Source organism: Arvicanthis niloticus, chromosome 17 (genome assembly GCF_011762505.2).
Source record: "Arvicanthis niloticus isolate mArvNil1 chromosome 17, mArvNil1.pat.X, whole genome shotgun sequence".
Taxonomy (NCBI): domain Eukaryota; kingdom Metazoa; phylum Chordata; class Mammalia; order Rodentia; family Muridae; genus Arvicanthis; species Arvicanthis niloticus.
In genome coordinates, this window is record NC_047674.1 from 21,799,027 (window position 1) to 21,816,968 (window position 17,942).

At 41.2% G+C, this 17,942-nt stretch overlaps 1 protein-coding gene across 4 annotated transcripts in view; it reads right to left on the reverse strand.

The window, feature by feature from the left end:
* Positions 1–17,942, reverse strand: part of Rhbdd1 (rhomboid domain containing 1) — a 132,412-nt gene that overhangs the window by 83,499 nt on the left and 30,971 nt on the right. For all 4 annotated transcript variants that reach the window (XM_076914925.1, XM_034521847.2, XM_076914924.1 and 1 more), the window contains exon 4: positions 1,197–1,285. In XM_076914925.1, coding sequence (XP_076771040.1) covers positions 1,197–1,285 — 89 coding nt within the window. The remainder of the gene's footprint in view (positions 1–1,196; positions 1,286–17,942) is intronic.

Below are 17,942 nucleotides of genomic sequence, written 5' to 3' on the forward strand. Positions count from 1 at the left end.
AATAATAATAATAATAATAATAATAATAATAGGCTAAATGTCACAATTGTGGGGAAAAAATCCTTTTTGAAAATTAAACCAACCAGGTGTCTAAATTTTGTAGTTTGTCCACAGAAAGTTTCAAGAACCACTATATGTAAAAACACAAGGAAGTGGATCAAGACAACCCACTTCCTCCTTTTTCAGTATTCATTAAGGAAGAGGCACTGTCAAACTGTGTGGAGAATGGGACAGCGTGGGCACTGTTAGCACACACACACAGGCTGCGGTAACAGGCAAATGTGTGGAAATTGGAATCTGTGTAGATGCAGCCCAGCCTGTAAAAACCACCCCAAAGTGAACAAAACCTGCCAATAAAGGCTGCGGAGTAGCACCCAGAAAGCTTTCAGATGCCATGAATATTAGATGGCTCTCAAGAACAACAGTCATCGGCACAAACTGTGAAAACAAATTATTTATGGTTCAAGAAAAGGTAAAATAGTCTCAGAAGATTTCCCATGAATAAAAGATGAAGTATTAGAATGAGCATGGTCTATAAAACAAGTGTTTGCAGAATCGTTGCCTTACAAGTCAAAATCAGTACAGTGTTTTATATTAAAGGGTCTGAATGCATTCAGTACTAAATAAAACATTTTCACTGAACATCAATTTAGAGGGGGAGAAAACAACAAAAAAAAGGGGCAAGGAAAATAAAAAGCGTGGCCCAAATCTCAAAAGATTAATGATGTGGCTTGGCCTCCTGTGAATGGAATGCCTTGCCCACCAAGGGCCTAGTGGTCATTCACTACTTTTCAAATTACCGGCCCTCTACTCCAGTCTACGCTTGGTTTCTTTCTGTAACCTTCCCAGGCATGTCTATTAATTCAAGGAATCTTATAGAAAAATACGTTACTGTAAACTAATGTTTTGAGGAAGACTGCAGTTTTCTGTGAATTTGTTAGGGCTGAGGGTATAAGTCTACACCAGAATTTGCTCCTTAAGAACACCCCAGAATAGAAACCTGGGGTCCCAGTCTCATTCGTGAGGCACTGCAAGATACAGACGGCCGTCTTGTTAGCTCTTGGTTTAGAGAGAAATCTGAGTATGTTAGGACATTTCTAAAATAAACCGCAAGGAATCCTGGGGCTGCTTATGTGCACATTAGAGGAAAGATGAGCTTCCAACTGCTGCCAGGCCAAAGGTGCTTTGTTCTGTACCTGCACATGTCTCCATGATTTTCTTCAGAGGCCCCTGTGTGTACATCAGTCCAACGAGAATGCCAGCCAGATGACCGGCAAAGGAAGTCCTAGGAGGGAAGAGAGCCTTTGTGAGCATTTGCTGCTGCTGATTAGAGAGATTCTGTCTTCTCATTAGTCTTCTGTGTGTCAATTAGTCACAGTCTGCATGCTCTGGTCCACACTGAGCTTCTTATGCTAAGTAGCATTTACCTCAGTCCAAAGAACAACATTTCCTACCTTAAAAGAAAAAAAAAAAGGCAAACAAACAGGACAGTGAATACTAATGTCACACATTTAAACTGTAATGCCCTTCCTTAAATCTGTTTGTGTCTCCACAGTGGAAGTCTTCTGTCAAGACAAGCCATTAAATGACGTCCAGTTCTTCCTCGGGCTTCTTGTCACAAGTATCAATGAAATCAGTGTTCTCTGCTCAGAATCAAGTCTAGACCACCCAGCCATTGGAAGAGACAGTGTCTATCTGTGTCCACAGCACAGCAGACAGCTGCATGTATATGCACAACTGACTAGCAGAGGAATTGTCTACCAAAACTCAGATAGATGCCCCCATGCGCCACCCCATCTGGTTTCATAAAGATCTTTCTGCCATTCTGCAAAGACAACAAGGAACAAGCTTGAAAGGTGGGTTGGGCATTGGCTGGTTCTACTCTACTCTATGTGCAATTACCACTATAAGTCTGGCTATCACTTATACAATAAAATGTATTTTCAGATGCATACATTTATTAAGGCAGCAGTATTTTTAGAGGCCTCTGGTACTTCCAGGTTGGTTGGGGGCTGGGGACTATATTTGTGGAATTCTCTCAGCCCACGTTTAAGAATTACTAAGTATTTACCGACCTGCACATTTTACCACCGAGATGGCTGAGTCTGCCAGCTGCCTGGAACCATCTAAATATGCACAAATGTGCACATGATCCTTCCCCTTAAACTGGCCTTTCCTCAGGTCTCACTTCTACCCAGTTGGTAAGCTCCATCATGTGAGACGTCAGCCTTTCTGCTTCTTCTTAGCCTAGCTATTTATGCATGTCCGGATGGGTTCCTGACAACACTGTATGGAAAAACTCAGCACTGGGTATAAGGTGAGTACCAGATACAAGCAAAAGAAACAAGCAAAAGAAACTTAGCACTGTGTATAAGGTGAGTACCAGATACAAGCAAAAGAAACTCAGCTAATGTGCCACCTGGAGCTTCCTCTCCAATGAATCCCACAAGTAGCAGTTGCCCAGAGAGCAAGCCCTGTTACTGCCTTCCTCTGACATCCACTGGCTTCCTTGCAGAACACCAAGCACACACTCCGGTTGTTGCCTTGGCCATCTCTTCCTTTAGCCCCAGGACCCACCACTTATCTCCCCACATGCAAACACTCCCGGTGACCTGTAGTTCAAGTTTAACTGCACCTCTGTCAGAAATCAAGAACTCCCTCCTTCCACTGACTGCCCCCAGGGTTGTTCCTCCTCTTCCATTGTAACACACGCCCAGCTATATTCATTGGCTAAGAGGGCTGTCATTTTCATCAAGAGTCTACATCATGGTATTTATAACCTGATAATAAAAACATGGGATTGGTTATGTTTTCCAGATTATAGGAAGAACAGAAGAACTGAGCTTTTTGTTAGGATGTCCCCACCCATGTTCGTGTTATTTTTATTCTCTATTCAGCCATCAACAGCAATAACACACACAACTCCACCTAGTTAGAAGTGAGAAAGTGGTGGTTTAAAGGTACAAAATAAAGCTGGCTTTGCTTTAAAAAGAAATTGATTTCAATTTAACTGAAAAGAACTTATTTTTAAAGAATTAGTAATTTTGAAAACCTTTTAAGCCAAGCTTCATGGTGAATCATATAGATATAAAATAAAATAGGAGAAAGTTTCAATTTACAGTCCAACCTATTAGACAATTAACCTTAAATCTCATTTACAGTTTGGAGCATAATACAGTAAAATGAATTCCTTATCTTTATAATGGGTTTTCAGAAGTTTAAAGTTATAATCTAATTGCTCTGATATAATTAAAAATAGCAAAGAGGAGCACAGCACATCACCCAGCGACCATGAGCAGTGACACGCAGGGCCCGCCACAAGAAAATTAGCTGTTGTTATTACTCCACTCGCCGTGTAAGGAAGTGTTCATTTCTAAAGTCAAAAGAAGAGATTACTATCTTAATCGGACCTGGGAATCTCACACCACACTCAAAAGGGAGAAATTTCCCACAGAGAAAGAAATATAGCTTGTCTTAAGGAGTACTGTGACTCTTCCTTGCAGCTTGTAACCATTCACTAGAACTTCTCCTTTTATTGAAGACACAGGCATCCTGAGTGGAAGAGACTGAGCTGAGAGCTTACCTTTGGGAGAAGAAGGGAGCCATGGAATTTGGGAAGGGAGACGGAAGATTCTTCAAATGTACCTACTCTCACTGAAAACACAGTGTTATGACTATCTTAGTTATTGTCCTCAGTGCTGAGACAAAATTCCTGCCTGAAGCAACTTAAGGAAGGGAGATTTTATTTCTGCTCATACTTTGAGAAAACAGCCAGTCATGGCAGTAGGAGCTTGAGGCAACTGCTCACACTGTATTCAGTCAAGAGTGGCAGAGCAAAATGGATTTTTCTACTTTAATTAACCTAGATAATTCTTTGCAAGCATACTTGTCTCCTGGCAAGTTGACAATCAATATTAACCAATCACAATCCTTCCCCTTGTCAACTTTTCACTCAAACGCATTACTTTTAAGTTCTAAGCTTCCTATTCTTGTCCTCATAGACCATGGCCATTTAATTCTGCAGAATACCTTCTGTCCCATTTGGAAAGCCCACATAGTGTTTTGATTCCAACACTGAAACTCCAGGCAGTCTCTTGTCTGTGAGGCTCTATAAAATAAAACCAAGTGTCACACTTGCAAAATAGAGCCAGTCCCAAAGAAGATGTTTGTTCTCCTCTGAGACCTCCTGGGCTGGGGTACCTCAGTACACATTTTTCTTCAATGTTCCTATGTTTCAGGAACCAGAATGATCCACTAATCCCGGCTTACAGTACCCAAGGACTTTCCTAGCCCCAAGTCCAAAATCTGCCACAGTCCTCTTTCAAACAAGTTCCAAAGGCTTGAGACTCACATGGTTGGGCTTATCACTTCTCAGTATCAGTTTAAAGATTAGTTACTTTTTCTACTGCTGTGATTAAAAAAAAAAAAAAAACCTGCTTACAGTTTACATATTACTGGATAGGACAGCTGTTGTATATTTGACGACATACGTTTATTTGGGTATGTGAAAGAAAAAAGAAAAAAAAAGAAAAGATGAGAAGTTAAAGTCAATAAGATCACATATGACTTATTAGAATAATGATGGAGGAAAGGCGACTTTTGAGCAAATTTAGATTAGGATATGACAGACTTCGGCTGTTTCAATGATACAGAGAGCATTAATAACAATTATTTCCTATGGAGCAAATCACCATAAGCTAACCACCGCCCTGTAGGAGGACATTTGTAAGGCCAAGCTAAATTGTTACGTACAAATGCTCCTGTTCTCCTGTGAAACTGTTAACATATGAAAATCTGAAGCTCAGACTGAAAGCTGTGACAAGCTATAGAAGTCCTACCCTGTTAAACGGCAAATTCTCTCCACAGCCAGTGTGTTCTCAAGCAAGCAGGAAAAGCGTATTGTTAGTAAAGATGCCATCTCACGGTGTGAGCAGAGCGGATGACATCGCTGAGGACCGGAGCTGATGGAGACGCAGTGTTGGACATGGTAAGGGAAGAGGTAAGGGAAGGCGCCTGTCGTTCTCGCCATAATTTCTCCTGTAAAAGCTATTAACACCAATTGGGGAGCGAGCTGATCAGAAGCTCTGGGGCTTGGGGAACTGAATAAGTGGTCTCGGGTTAGTGGTTAGTAGTGCTGGGAGCTTGAGAGAGAGGGTTTCTGACAGTTCTGAATATTAATGACACAGGAGAATATTTTACTACTTCTTTCCAAGATAAACTGTCCCCAAATGGCCTATTTTCTGCTCTTGATGTCTTCCCTGACCACTTAACACTTAACCAGCACGCATTTTTGGCCATGGATTGTGGGAAGGACTTGGTCTGTGAATAGGTTTACCGTGACCCCACTACCTTTGGCATCACAGATACACCAGTTCCCTTTTGATGTTCTCCAAAGGCGGGAGCTACACAGGAAACATGCCCCGTGCTGTCTGTTTTGTTTTATTCAACACAGTGCCGACTGGAGACATGGGACCTGCAACACACAACTACTAAGGAATTCTACTTGAGGGCCCGTCAAATGTGATCTGCATAGAGATAAGGGTCTATCTAGAGAGAGCTAAGGGAGACTGTTTGGGAGGTGGACAGGAGGAGTAGCGGGTGAAAATGAGGCAGGTATGATAACATATATGTAGTTTGTATGGGACTGGCCCCTATCGACTCATATATTTGAATGCCTGGTCACTAGGGAGTGGCACTATTAGGAGGTGTGGCCTTCTTGGAGAAGTGTGTCACCAGGGGTGGGCTTTGAGGTTTCAGAAGCTCAAACCAGGCCCAGTGTTTGTCTGTCTGTCTGTCTGTCTGTCTGTCTCTTCCTATCTGCCTATCCAGATGTAGAACTCTTATTCTCCAGCACCACGCCTGCTTGCATGCTGCCATGTTTCCTACCATGAGAATAATAGACTAAACCTCTGAACCTGTAAACCAGCCTCAATTAAATATTTTCCTTTATAAGATTTACTGTGGTCATGGTGTCTCTTCAACAAAACCCTAACTAAGCCAACATACATAATAAGCCAAAATCATCATAATAAATAAATCTTGTTTAGTATGTTAGCTAAAAAAAGAAATCTTAAAATGGGAGTCCTGCAAAGGTAGAAAAGCCCTTCCAAGATCACAGATGATGCTTGGAAACTCCCTAGCTGGAAATTTCACCTGCCTATGTCAGGTGACAGGATTAATTCCTTAAACTGTGTCAATAAGAAATTATTCATTTACTCAAATATTTATCGACTGACTACCATATAAACAAGATAAAACAGTCCCTGTCTCCTGAAGCTTATAATCTACTGGTGCAGATAGAAAGATAAATGGAAGGGTAGAAAGACAGACAGACAGATGCAGAAGCCATAAGTTATAAGTGTAAGAAAACAGTTTACTTTTCACGGTGGTGTGGGGTGCTTCCTCAACTGTCATTTAAAGTGACACTGTAGGATTTGGAGCTGACACTCTCAAAGGTAGTATACAAGCTAGTTTTTGAGAAAAATGCCTCCAAAAGATTGGGCTGTAGGCAAGCCTGTAGGGCATTTTTAAATTAGTGATTGATGGGGAAGAGTCCAACCCACTGTGGGTGATACCACCCCTGGGCTGGTGGTCATGGGTTCCATAAGAAAGTAGGCTGAGCAAGCCATTGAGGAGCAAGCCAGTAATCAGTACTCCACCATGACCTCTGTATCAGCTCCTGCCTCTAGGTTCCTGCCCAGTGGAAGTTCCTGCCTTGGCTTCCCTCAATAGACTGTGACTCATTAGCTATTAAAACTATGCCAAGAATGTTCTCTGTTTACATAAAAAGCACAATTAAGGTTTTGGCTCAAATAATGATAAACAGGTTTTTCACCTGTATAAGTCTCTCAACAGAACATAAGTGTGGGGGAAATGAGAGTGCACATGCATGCACACACAGGAGACCATTCTCGTAGGGGCTGTCCTACAAGCTGCAAGATAGGTAGTATCTTACAACTTTGGTCCCATTACAACGAATGCCAGTGGCTTTCCTACTAATCCTTATAACAACTAAAAACAATCTTGTACATTTCCAAAAACACTGTTCCTATGGAAAACACTGGCTTACCACCTGGAATATGCTTATTAAATGTTTATTTTAATTCATGACCTTTAATCATGCGACCTCAAAAATATTTCTTTCAAAGCATTTCTCATGTGAATGTACTGTGTCCACATTCCTAGAATCCTTGGTAACGCTACAACATATTGAACTGATATACAGAAAACGTCCCCCATAAGCAAAACCCACATGGGAATGGGAATGTCTGAGAGAGGCTATGATCACTTCCACACTGTGCTTTGGTAGTGTAAACTCCACTTGGCATGAGGAAATGTTCTCCCATCTGCTCTCACTACAGACAAACACTTCTGGAGCCCACATGACTGAGTCCCCCACACACACCCCCATCACCTCCAGAAAGTAAATGTAAAATGAAAAATGAGTAGGATTGTTTACAGCCTGATCTTCACATGTGCTACTGTGATGAAGCCAACAGATGATGTTCTCATGTGTTTGCTGCAGCTTCAGGAAGAAGCTGACATCCATTAATAGGGAGTTCAAGATGATGAGGCAACAGAGACAGATCCAACAATGGGGCAGAGGCAGTGACTTCTGCATTCCCACTGTACACATGGTAACATGTGTAGGTAGGTGGTCTTCCCCAGGTCCATGTCTTCATCTGCTAGTTTTCAATTCTAGCTGCATGTCTGACCTTCATGAAGAGGTTTCTAAAGTTACTTGGACCTTGGTGGTGTTTTGTTTGTAACTTTTGGTGTTGTTTCAACCACCCCCCAGGTGATTCAAATGTATCAAAGATTGTTATCTTAACCCCAAATTCTATTTCCAATGGTTAGTTATCAGCTGACATATTAGGCCAGTTAAGAAAATATTTTAAGAGTTGCCAAGACTCTGCACTTCATAAATTATTGCATAGAGATGACATCTGTTTCTTTTCCTGCTAAGTTGGTTTTATTGAATGTTTTGTATTGTTACATGAGTAGGTATAACTTGGTAAATGCCTGTAAGGAAACATGAGCTTTCTTGAAAAGATTTAAAAGTTTTTTTGGACTTATAAGAATCTAGGACGATGCTAGAGGTTCAGCAGGTTCAGCTTAAAGCATTTACACAATGGCTCACAAGCAGCTATAACTTTAGTTCCAGGGCATCCAATGTCTTCTTGTGGTCTCTGGACACTGCAAACATGTGGTACACATACAAACAGGCGAGCAAACACACAGGGCAGAGCGAAGGGTTTATCAAGGGCTAAGGGCCAGGAACAGTCATGCACAGAGTGAAGAGATGAGGGCCAGGAATAAGGAGACACATAAAATAAAAATAAATAAATTTCAAGGAAAACGTAAGTCAGTTTACTCGTTTGATAAGGCAGCTTACTCATACGTACAAGAGTCATGTGGGACAAGATGGTGACCATGGGTAGTTTGAGAAACCCCCAATGCACATATTCAACCAAAACCTGAGAAGCAAACTGGACTATAAGTTTAGCCTAAATTTTCAGCAAAAGCAAATTCGGACTATAGGTATATCAAGAATGAATAAAACTTTTAACTATGAAAGTTGAAATGTCCTACCTACTATATAACTCAGAGATCTAGGCATACCATCAATATCACATTATGTTTCCTTAACAGTTTTATTGGTATAGCTGTTAACGTTAACCAAGATTGTAGAACCATAAGCGAGGAGGTTCTGAAGACTGTCCATTAGAACAGAATGTGCTTCTGCAATGCTGCCTGCCACACTGGACATCTACTAAAGGTGGGGGCCCATGATCCCCTGTGTGGGCTCAAATCAGAGCAATGTCAATCAAAGAAGCAGCCCCACGTCTCAAGGGGCGTGAGGAACACAGAGTCCTTTACTTCCCTTCTTTGTAGCTAGAGCACAGGCATATGCCCTATATGCAGCCAGTGTGATAGCTATGCTTTATGTACAATGTTAACCGAGTGACAAGATCAGTCTAATGAAACAGTGGTCAACTGTGACAAGTGTCAGCTCTATAGGCTTCTCCACCCTGTCTTTCAGTATTCTTAGCAGTAGGAGAGACATTCTACTCCCTTCTAGTCTATCATTCTATGGTTAAGTGGGCCAGACTGGATGCCAATGCTCTATCTGCTTGAACTGATGGTCTTATGAAGATGCAGGGCGAGTGTTCATGGTCACCACTGTCACTGTAGAAAGGGCTCTACATTCTCTTCTGAAAGTGAAGGTGAGGTAGGCTGACTTTGACATGTCTCCTTATTCCTGGCCCCCATCTCTTCACTTTATGCACGAATGTTCCTGGCCCTTAGTCCTTGATAAATCCTTCACTCTGCCTATGAGTGAGACCAGAGAATGAGACCTGTCACTTTCATAATTATGTTCCCCAAGACTGCAGTTTCCACCTTCCCAGCAAACTCTTCTTTGGAGGGAGTTAGTATACTGGAACCCATCCTAGAGACAAACTAAAAGTTGCTTCCAACTGATAATGAGGCTCACGCCAACAATCCATGAGGAGGCAAATTCTTCTAACAGCCACAAGGGCTGGAAGAAAATCCATCCTGAATCAAGCCTCCAGGTGAGACATCAGGGTTGATGTGCTACAGCCCTATGAGACAAATCTGAGAAGACACCTGGATAAGGCACATCCAAGCTCCTAGCAACAGAAATGGATATGACAAGTGTGTGTCTCTAGGCCAGTAGTCTGAGAGTACTTGTTACTTTGCAGCAGATGACCAATACAACAGAGCCAAGTGGAAGATAATGAAGCGGAGGTCCTGGCCTCTGGGGTCTGTTTGAGTCTCTGAACCACAATGTATTGAAAATACCTGGAACCCTGGTGAGTGCCACTGGCAAGTTTAACTATACAAAGCCAATAATCATCCTCTTGTTTAAACAAGTTCATTGGGGGTTCCTTGAGTTGTGGTCAAAAGAATCCTGGCCAAGACAAGAAAGATGACATAGGCAACAATGACCCATTGAGTCTCAGAAAGGATTCTGCTGTGCACTGTGTTCAGTAACTGTGAATCTTAGAGGTGGTACTACACCACTACACCGAAACAACCCAAGACATTAATGCTGTCGCCTTCATCCCACAGCTTAAACTCTTTGGTGAGACACAGTGCAAAGGCTCGTGTGTAGGGTGTCGTACGAGTCCTGCTGCACGAATGGAGGAAATGCATGTGAAGAAATCTTCTGGAACACTGGATGCATCAGAGGGCAGATCACAAGGCCCGCCTCACTTAGGAACGAACTTCTAAGTGTGGTCTCTTTTCAAGAGTTCTTTAACATCCACATGTAGAAAGTTGTTAGCAGATTATTTCCAAAAGAGTCCACAACGGATAGCTACCAGAAAACCTTTGTACGCTCTGACTGGCCTAGGCTTCACCATCAGCCATTCCACCAGCACCCAAGAATGATAACACACAAACATTAACATTTTCTGGGTTACCTCTCAACAAGCTTCAGCCTGAATACAATTACTATACCACTTTACAGATAAGAAACTAAATTTAGAAAGTTGCCGAGCCCAGCACCCATGGCTGAGAGAGCCAAAGATGGGTGTGGCCCTCAGCACAGGGACTCCGAAAGGGGAGATTTACTAGTTAATCCATACCTGGACGCCAAGGAAACACCCTTAGCTGGATGTGCAGGTCCCTTGGAAACTTTAATTTGGTTTTACAATCTGCACAGAGGAACAAGAAAACAACCACAGTGATGACAATCAGTCACAAAACTGTTCATGTAGCTCAAGTCTAACAATATCATGCTCATGTTTTAAACCAGTGAACACTTCCAAAACATAATCTACTCTGCTGATCTGCATTCTTCAGCGAAACATTTCAAAAAACAGCTCAGGACTTCTTCAACTCTTCTTTGATAGGGTGTCTTTAATCACCACCAGCGTTTTCTAAAAATGTGGCCTTTTCCACAGCTGTTTCTGGCTTTTCACCATTATTAAGTCTTAGCCTAACCTTAGAAACAATTTTATATATATCCCTAAGAAACCGAGATCAAAAGGGGCCTGAGGTCAGTCATTAAAATGAGCTGAGAGGGCCCTTGAGCTATGTGTAATGTACTAAGTATATAAGGAAGACCCACCATTCACCAGCCCAGCATCTCCCACTGGGTGGCAGTAGCTTGGGGTCTATGTGACAAAGAGCTAGAGCAATGTGGAGTGTTACTGCACACAGTGTGTGCCAAACAGTACATGATCAGCATGCTCTAGGTGCCTGATGGCTCTAATATGGAGTGTACTCTGAGAGGCACCAGGGTAGAATTTATAAACTTTGATGCGTTTTTAACAGTTAGTTTCTTAAAGCAAATCCTCAAAAAGTGAACAGTATCAATGCTCAGAGTTTTCAGCACTGTGTTTGAAGGCCAGTGCCTTCTACTTCCCTCTAACTACCAATTTTCTCTGTAGGTTTCAGTCACTTCCCAAGCCCTACAAACACACATGAGATATTCTGTTATGAAAGCCACTTAACTCCTCAGAGATATGCAGATCAGAGAGAGGCCCAGTCACTCCTGAGTGTGACCACTCCCATTCTTATCCACAGAAAACGCCCATAACAGTCGGGGGGAAGGAAGCTCAGGGAAAAGGCCTGGCCTTCAGAAGACGATAGTGCTTTGCTACTCTTTGGCAGGAGGGATGTACAGTATGACACTTTCCACTTAAGAGTTTTCACAGGAGAAAAAAAGGCTTTCTTTGTCACACCTTAAAAAAAGAAATGGGACAGGAAGAGCAAGAGAAGGGTGACTAATGAGCCAATGATAAATGTGGCTAGAACTCCCTGTGACCTGCGAGCACTGCTTTCCCACTGCTCTTCAGCTCTTGAACACAGGAGTGACTTTTGATTAGCTCTTTTCCAGTGGAGCTCAGCACTAAGAGATAGTTGGCAAGCACCAAGTGATCTATGCTCACTCCAAGTCAACTGTCTCCCGTGTCTACTCTGCACTTCTGAAGCTGCAGCACTCGGAGGAGGCAGAGGAGAGGCAGCCACCACAGCACGGCCAATCATATCACACAAAGCAGACAGGACCTGCTGTCAGGAACCTAGTTTTCTGTCTGTGCTATGCAGTATCTGTTGGAATGACTGTACCACAATTTTTTAATGGGAAAACATGAACAGCAACAACAAAAGTCCATTTACACTGGTTATTGGGACCTGATGGTTAGGAGACAGAGTCCATTTTTAATTCATGGTACCTTCCTGTTTATGTAATACAAAAGAGGACAGCAAGCTTATAAAGTCATTTTCAGCTGTCTGCATAGTGCTAAATTATTTAAAACTCATTTGAAACACAGACACACACACACACACACATCTGACAGTTTTTAAAATACTGTTTGACAAGAGCATTTCAGCATTTATAAAAGTGTGTGCTGCAAGAGCAGATTATGTGCACACTGTCTTTCATTAGCAAGTCTGAGTTATTTTTACCCATGGTGTATCACACCTCACAATGCTGCTTTAGAGAAATGGGGAAAAGGAAGCCTCTGCCTAGAGTTCAAATCCCTCAGTACCTATTTATACCACCTTCTAAGTAACTGGTTCATCAAAGTCCAAAAGTTAGGCAGCCTGGGAAACCCTCTCTAGAAAGGTATAGAATCATGAACTCCCAACCTACATCAGGACTGAGTGTTCTCTGAGTAAGAAGGAACCTGAGGATCTGGTTGAAAACAGCAATTATACCACATTGGAGACACACAAGAGATGTAAAAAATTATATTCTAGTCTTTGAATCATGAAAACTCAGTGAGGCTTTTTCTTTACAAGAAAAAAAATTGAGGTTTGAATAATAGGTGTCTAAGTGTTTTTAAAACATCGTGACACGTCTCAAAGAAGCAAACTGTATTCTCTCACAAAAATAGAGCCCTCTCTAAGATGACCTGTGTCCTCCCTGTCTAGGGTAACAACTTGGCTTTCAAAACTATTTACTGAAGTTTTCTTTCTACTTTTTCTTTCTGTTTTACTGTTTTGCTTGAATCTCCAAGAATGTACTATGTGCATGCCTGATGCCTGTGGAGGTCGGAGGAGAATGTTGGATCCCTGGCACTGGTGGTACGGATGGTTGTGAGCTACCATGTGAGTTCTAAGAACTGAACTTGAGTCCTTGGTAAGGGCAACAAGTGCTTTTAACCACTGAACCATCTCTGCAGGCCCTGCCCACCTTATTTTCTTGATAAAAGTCTGCCACAGGTTTGTCCACTTGATTAATCTTTCTTTCTTCTTCCTTTCTTCTTCCTTCCTTCCTTCCTTCCTCCTTCCTTTCTTCCCTCCCTCCCTTCCTCCCTCCCTTCCTTCCTCCCTCTTTCTTTTTCTCTCTTCTTCCTTCTCTTCCCCCCTTTCTTCCTCCTCCCCCTCCTCTTCCTCCTCCTCTTCTTCTTCTTCTTTTTTTTTTTTTTTTTTTTTTTTTTTTTTTTTTTTTTTTTAAGATAAGATTTCTCTGTGTAGCCCTGGCTGTCTTGAACTCACTCTGTAGACCGGGCTGAACTGGAACTCAAGAGACCTGCCTGCTTCTGCCTCCTGAGTGCTGGGATTAAGGGTGTGTGTCACCACTGCCTGGCAATAAATCTTTTCAAAAGTATAATTCCTCGTTTATCAATTCCATCATATTTGCTCTTGTTTTATTAAGTTTTGTCTGTCTCTGCATTTGGACCAGTTGTAGTCTTTTGTAACTGTCTCTGCTACCAAAGGAAGCTCCTTTGATGAGTGATGAGAGCTACGCTCACCTGTGGGTCTAAGGGTAAGTCTGGAATGCAGTTAGTGGTTATTCTGGTCTAGTAAAGTGGTGGTACCAGGTTCTTCCCTAAGATCTGTGACCCGGGCTAAATTTCTAGTACCAGAAATGATGCCCCTCCTGTTGAATAAATATAATTATACAGTTGTCAGTTATTGCCAAGCTGTAAACATGACTATTGTACCTCTATTGGTACCAAGCTATGCTGGTCACTGTTGTGGTTCACAGGTGTCATAGCTGGGTAGGACTCCTGGTTGCTTTCCTTCCATGGTAGCTTGCAGAGAGGAGACTTTCAGGTTAGATGTAGCTCAAAATCTTCCCTGTGTCTAAAGTATGTGCTGTCTTTAGCAATAGGAGCTATACTTCAACAAAGGACAATGGCCTATATTGTCTTGGAAGTCTCTTGGAGGTTCCCCCTAATTGATTACCCAATATCAAATGGTCAATCTTGAAATAATATATACACCAGTAACACTAAATGGACTTAGCAGGATAGAGAGATAGATAGATAGATAGATAGTGATATATAACAGTAATAAAGTAAAGAGGCCACAAATTTTAGTGGGAGGGAGCAGATCTGGAAGGAACTGGAGAGAGAAGAGATTGGGAGAGGCTGGAGAATAGGTAAGGGGAAAGTTTATGTAATATTTTAATTAAAATGTGAAATTCAAAAAATGTTTTTCTTATGATAAGTTCCATCTCCTTTCCTCTCCTCTCTTATTTTTCCCCTGGTTGAGCTTCTTAAAGGTTTAGTTAGTTACTTTTACAACTTTCCTGCTATATAAAAATGTCCTTATGTACTGTCATGTCTACAGGTTTAAATACAACGGGTTTTCACTAGTCATCTGTAATGTCTTAATTTCTTCTTAACAGAGACCTAAATTCCCAAATGATTCAGTGTTCCTACTAGGTCTGTGTATTTATATCAAGCATGATCAAGTCACTGTGGTCATCCTGTGAGCAGAGAACATGACCTACAACATCCTGCATTTGGTACATGACCGAAGCAGCCTCTGAAGGCCCACCACAGGTCTCTCAGCTAAGCAGGGGCAGCTGTTTCCTGGGCCAGGGCAAGCATCCAACCTCGCTCACCTGTGGAGACATCAACTCCCCCATTGGCTCACCTTGCCAGACCAGACCTTCAGCTTTCCACCGAGTTTAGGATCTCAGGTGTTCCCCTTCAGCCCACCTGTGCTTTCCAGTCTCGGGTAGCAAACATGGTTATCTATACTTTGATTTTCATCCTGCGGGGGGCTGGCCCACCCCAAACTTTGATTTTAGTCAACTAAGATTTATTATGAAACTCTAATGTACCAACCAGTGTTTGAAAATAACTGGAGGACAAGACATCACAGATTAAGATTTGTGAAATGATACTATTATTTAGTTATATTTCAATGGCTTGGCTTTTCCACTATAAATAACATATTCCCATGGAAAAAAATTGGGAGAAAAAACAAACAAACCAAAAATGTAATAAAAAAAATGATAAAATTGACCGAAATTTCATCTAAGTTGGCCACTGGTAGTATTTTAGTGTGTTTCTCTTTAACTCTTTATACACAGGTAGTTTTTACATTGAAGGAAAAGACAAATACACAGAGGGTGGTGGCTTACCAACAGAGTACTTGCTTAGTATGTGAAACCCAGGATTCCATTCCAGGATGTGAAATATATAAAAGTAGAGCCAAAACCATACTATAAATAATGCCTAGCACTCGACTTCCCACCCTTATTTTGCCATGAGTATTTCCCAAACCCATTAAACTAATCTCAAGCAATACTTTAATAGCTGTATAATAGTCTACTGTATAACAATTACTGACATATTTACCTGCGACTGGACATTTAAATGGTTCCCCACAGTCCACGTCAATACATAGACTAATATCAATCGTTTCCTTTGTTTGTTTTTTATATTTATGGATATTTGTAGTTCTTACAGAGTCTCAGACATGAAGGAACAGAACCCCTTTTCCTGGTCTGGAAACTTGCCATCTATGCACCGCACAGATTGCTCACCCAAGTGCACCATCTACCAGTTCACATCAAACACCCAGGTCAATACAATACTGAGATCTTTTTTTTAAAAGCTCATTAGCTTACTGAGGAAGCAGGCTCATTGCCTTAACTTCTCATTACTTAATGAATCAATTTTTATGCCATGCATTTAGTATTACTCACTTACCTCTGTCAACAGCAGCCTTTGGCAATCTACCTGCTGGGATTTCTCTTGAAGCCCATGCTGCTCATTAAAAAGGAGCCATTTCCTTTCATTTATTTCTAGGGTTTTGTTATTTTATTTTGGCTTATAATGCATTTGGACCTGAAAAAAAAAATCTGTTCCTCTTGTCTACCATCTAATACTATGCTCATTGCTTTTAAGCTTAGAAATGTAAATCCCAGCCTGGCACCATGAGACACTTTATAATCCCAAGGACACTGGAGGATGGTGACTTTGAGGCCAACCTCAAAGACCTCTATCTCAAAACTGAGGATGACTTCCTTCACATAGTCAACACTTTCAGATAGTTCTCACCAGATTTTCTAAACATCAAAAGTCCATGAGGTGAAGCTTTGGCTTTGTACAAATTATAAAACACCACCACCAACACCACAGTCACTAATGAAGCAGTATTCTCACCAACCTAATGCCTGATGTTGCTCTCATTGTATTCATACTAAAAAGATGCTTGTCTTAGAATCAAGGAACTGCTATAATATAAATTATAGCAGTGACATATACTGTTGGAAATATGACTTGTTATTTATTTGACCTGTGTACTATAAATGACTACAGCATTAAAATGCTCTCCTCTTGAATTCAGAAGGGAACAATGTCCATTTAAAAAGAGATAAATTAGAATGAAATTATTTTCTCTCATATAAGCTAATGGGAATCCAACTTTAAATGGAAGGAGCGTTTATGTAGTCTGCAGCCTGTTCTCAGCTGTTATCACAGAATAATTGATGTACTAATGATCTCAATTCATAGCACCCATCGTCTTCACTTTGCATAATTCGAACTAAATCGGAATATAAATGACAAACAGTCCTCTTGCCTATTAGTGCCCATGACCTTTAACTAAAAACCACTTCATGCTGCAGGAGGAGAATTTAGCAAATATATGAAACTCTATTTTGAAACATTTTTTTTTCTCATAAAGAAATGGAAGGAATGAAGTAAAAGTATCAGAAAGACCCGGGCTATGATTTACTGTCTTATTATTTGAGAGTGAATAATTAATTAGAAACATTTATAACCAATAATGTCTCCTGAAAAAAATTCTCAAAAAGCCAAAGCTTATATTCTAAGCAGGCCAAATGGGGGTGGGGGGCTGGGGTAAGCTTAACCCATTTCATTATTTTTCCAATGAGAAATATATTACTATAAAGATTTCAAGTCAATGTAACAATTACACTTCCTGTTTAAAAACCGTGCTGCTTTATATGGCTGACAGTAGGTGAACAGCACTCCAGTGGATGGCCGCACATGGGTAAATGAGGGACACAACGTTGGGAAGACGTAGATCACCTGCTGGACCAGGAAACATGACTTTTTTTTCAGTTTTCAAAAAAAAAAAAAATGATCTTTTAAAAGTAATCTGCAATCACCATGACCTTTGACATACAATGCAGAACACTGAAGCCTCCCACCTGTCACCAAGTCACCAGAATGACTCCTTAACAAGCCCGCTTAGTTAGGTACAGACTGAGGTGTTACCATCCACACAGCAACAATCACATCACAACATGGTGGCCAATTAGTTCCAACCTCTATATTTATCGAAAGCTATTCCACACAACCCTATGTTCAACCTGAGAAACAGCTGCTTCCTGACTCTACCCACTGTTTACTGGTATTCTGAGGGGCTGATGAGGGAAAGCAGCCCCTCAAGAGAACCTGATTCACTTGCAGATAGGGGTCTTCCAAAGTTCACATGCTCAGGATGATATGGAAAATTTTTACATGTGTGTTTCTGCTTCTGCAACAGATTTTCAAATGAAACCACAGTAGGCCTGTCCAATTACATAACACAATATGGACTCCTGTTAGTAAGTTAACACTCGCTTAGAAGTCATGCTATGTGGTTGACTGAACATGGCTTTTGAATTACACAAAGACAAATGAGAGTAAATGCTCATACACAGATACTCAGAGATGGTATTTTCTAAGCCTTCGTTATAAAATAAGTAAAAC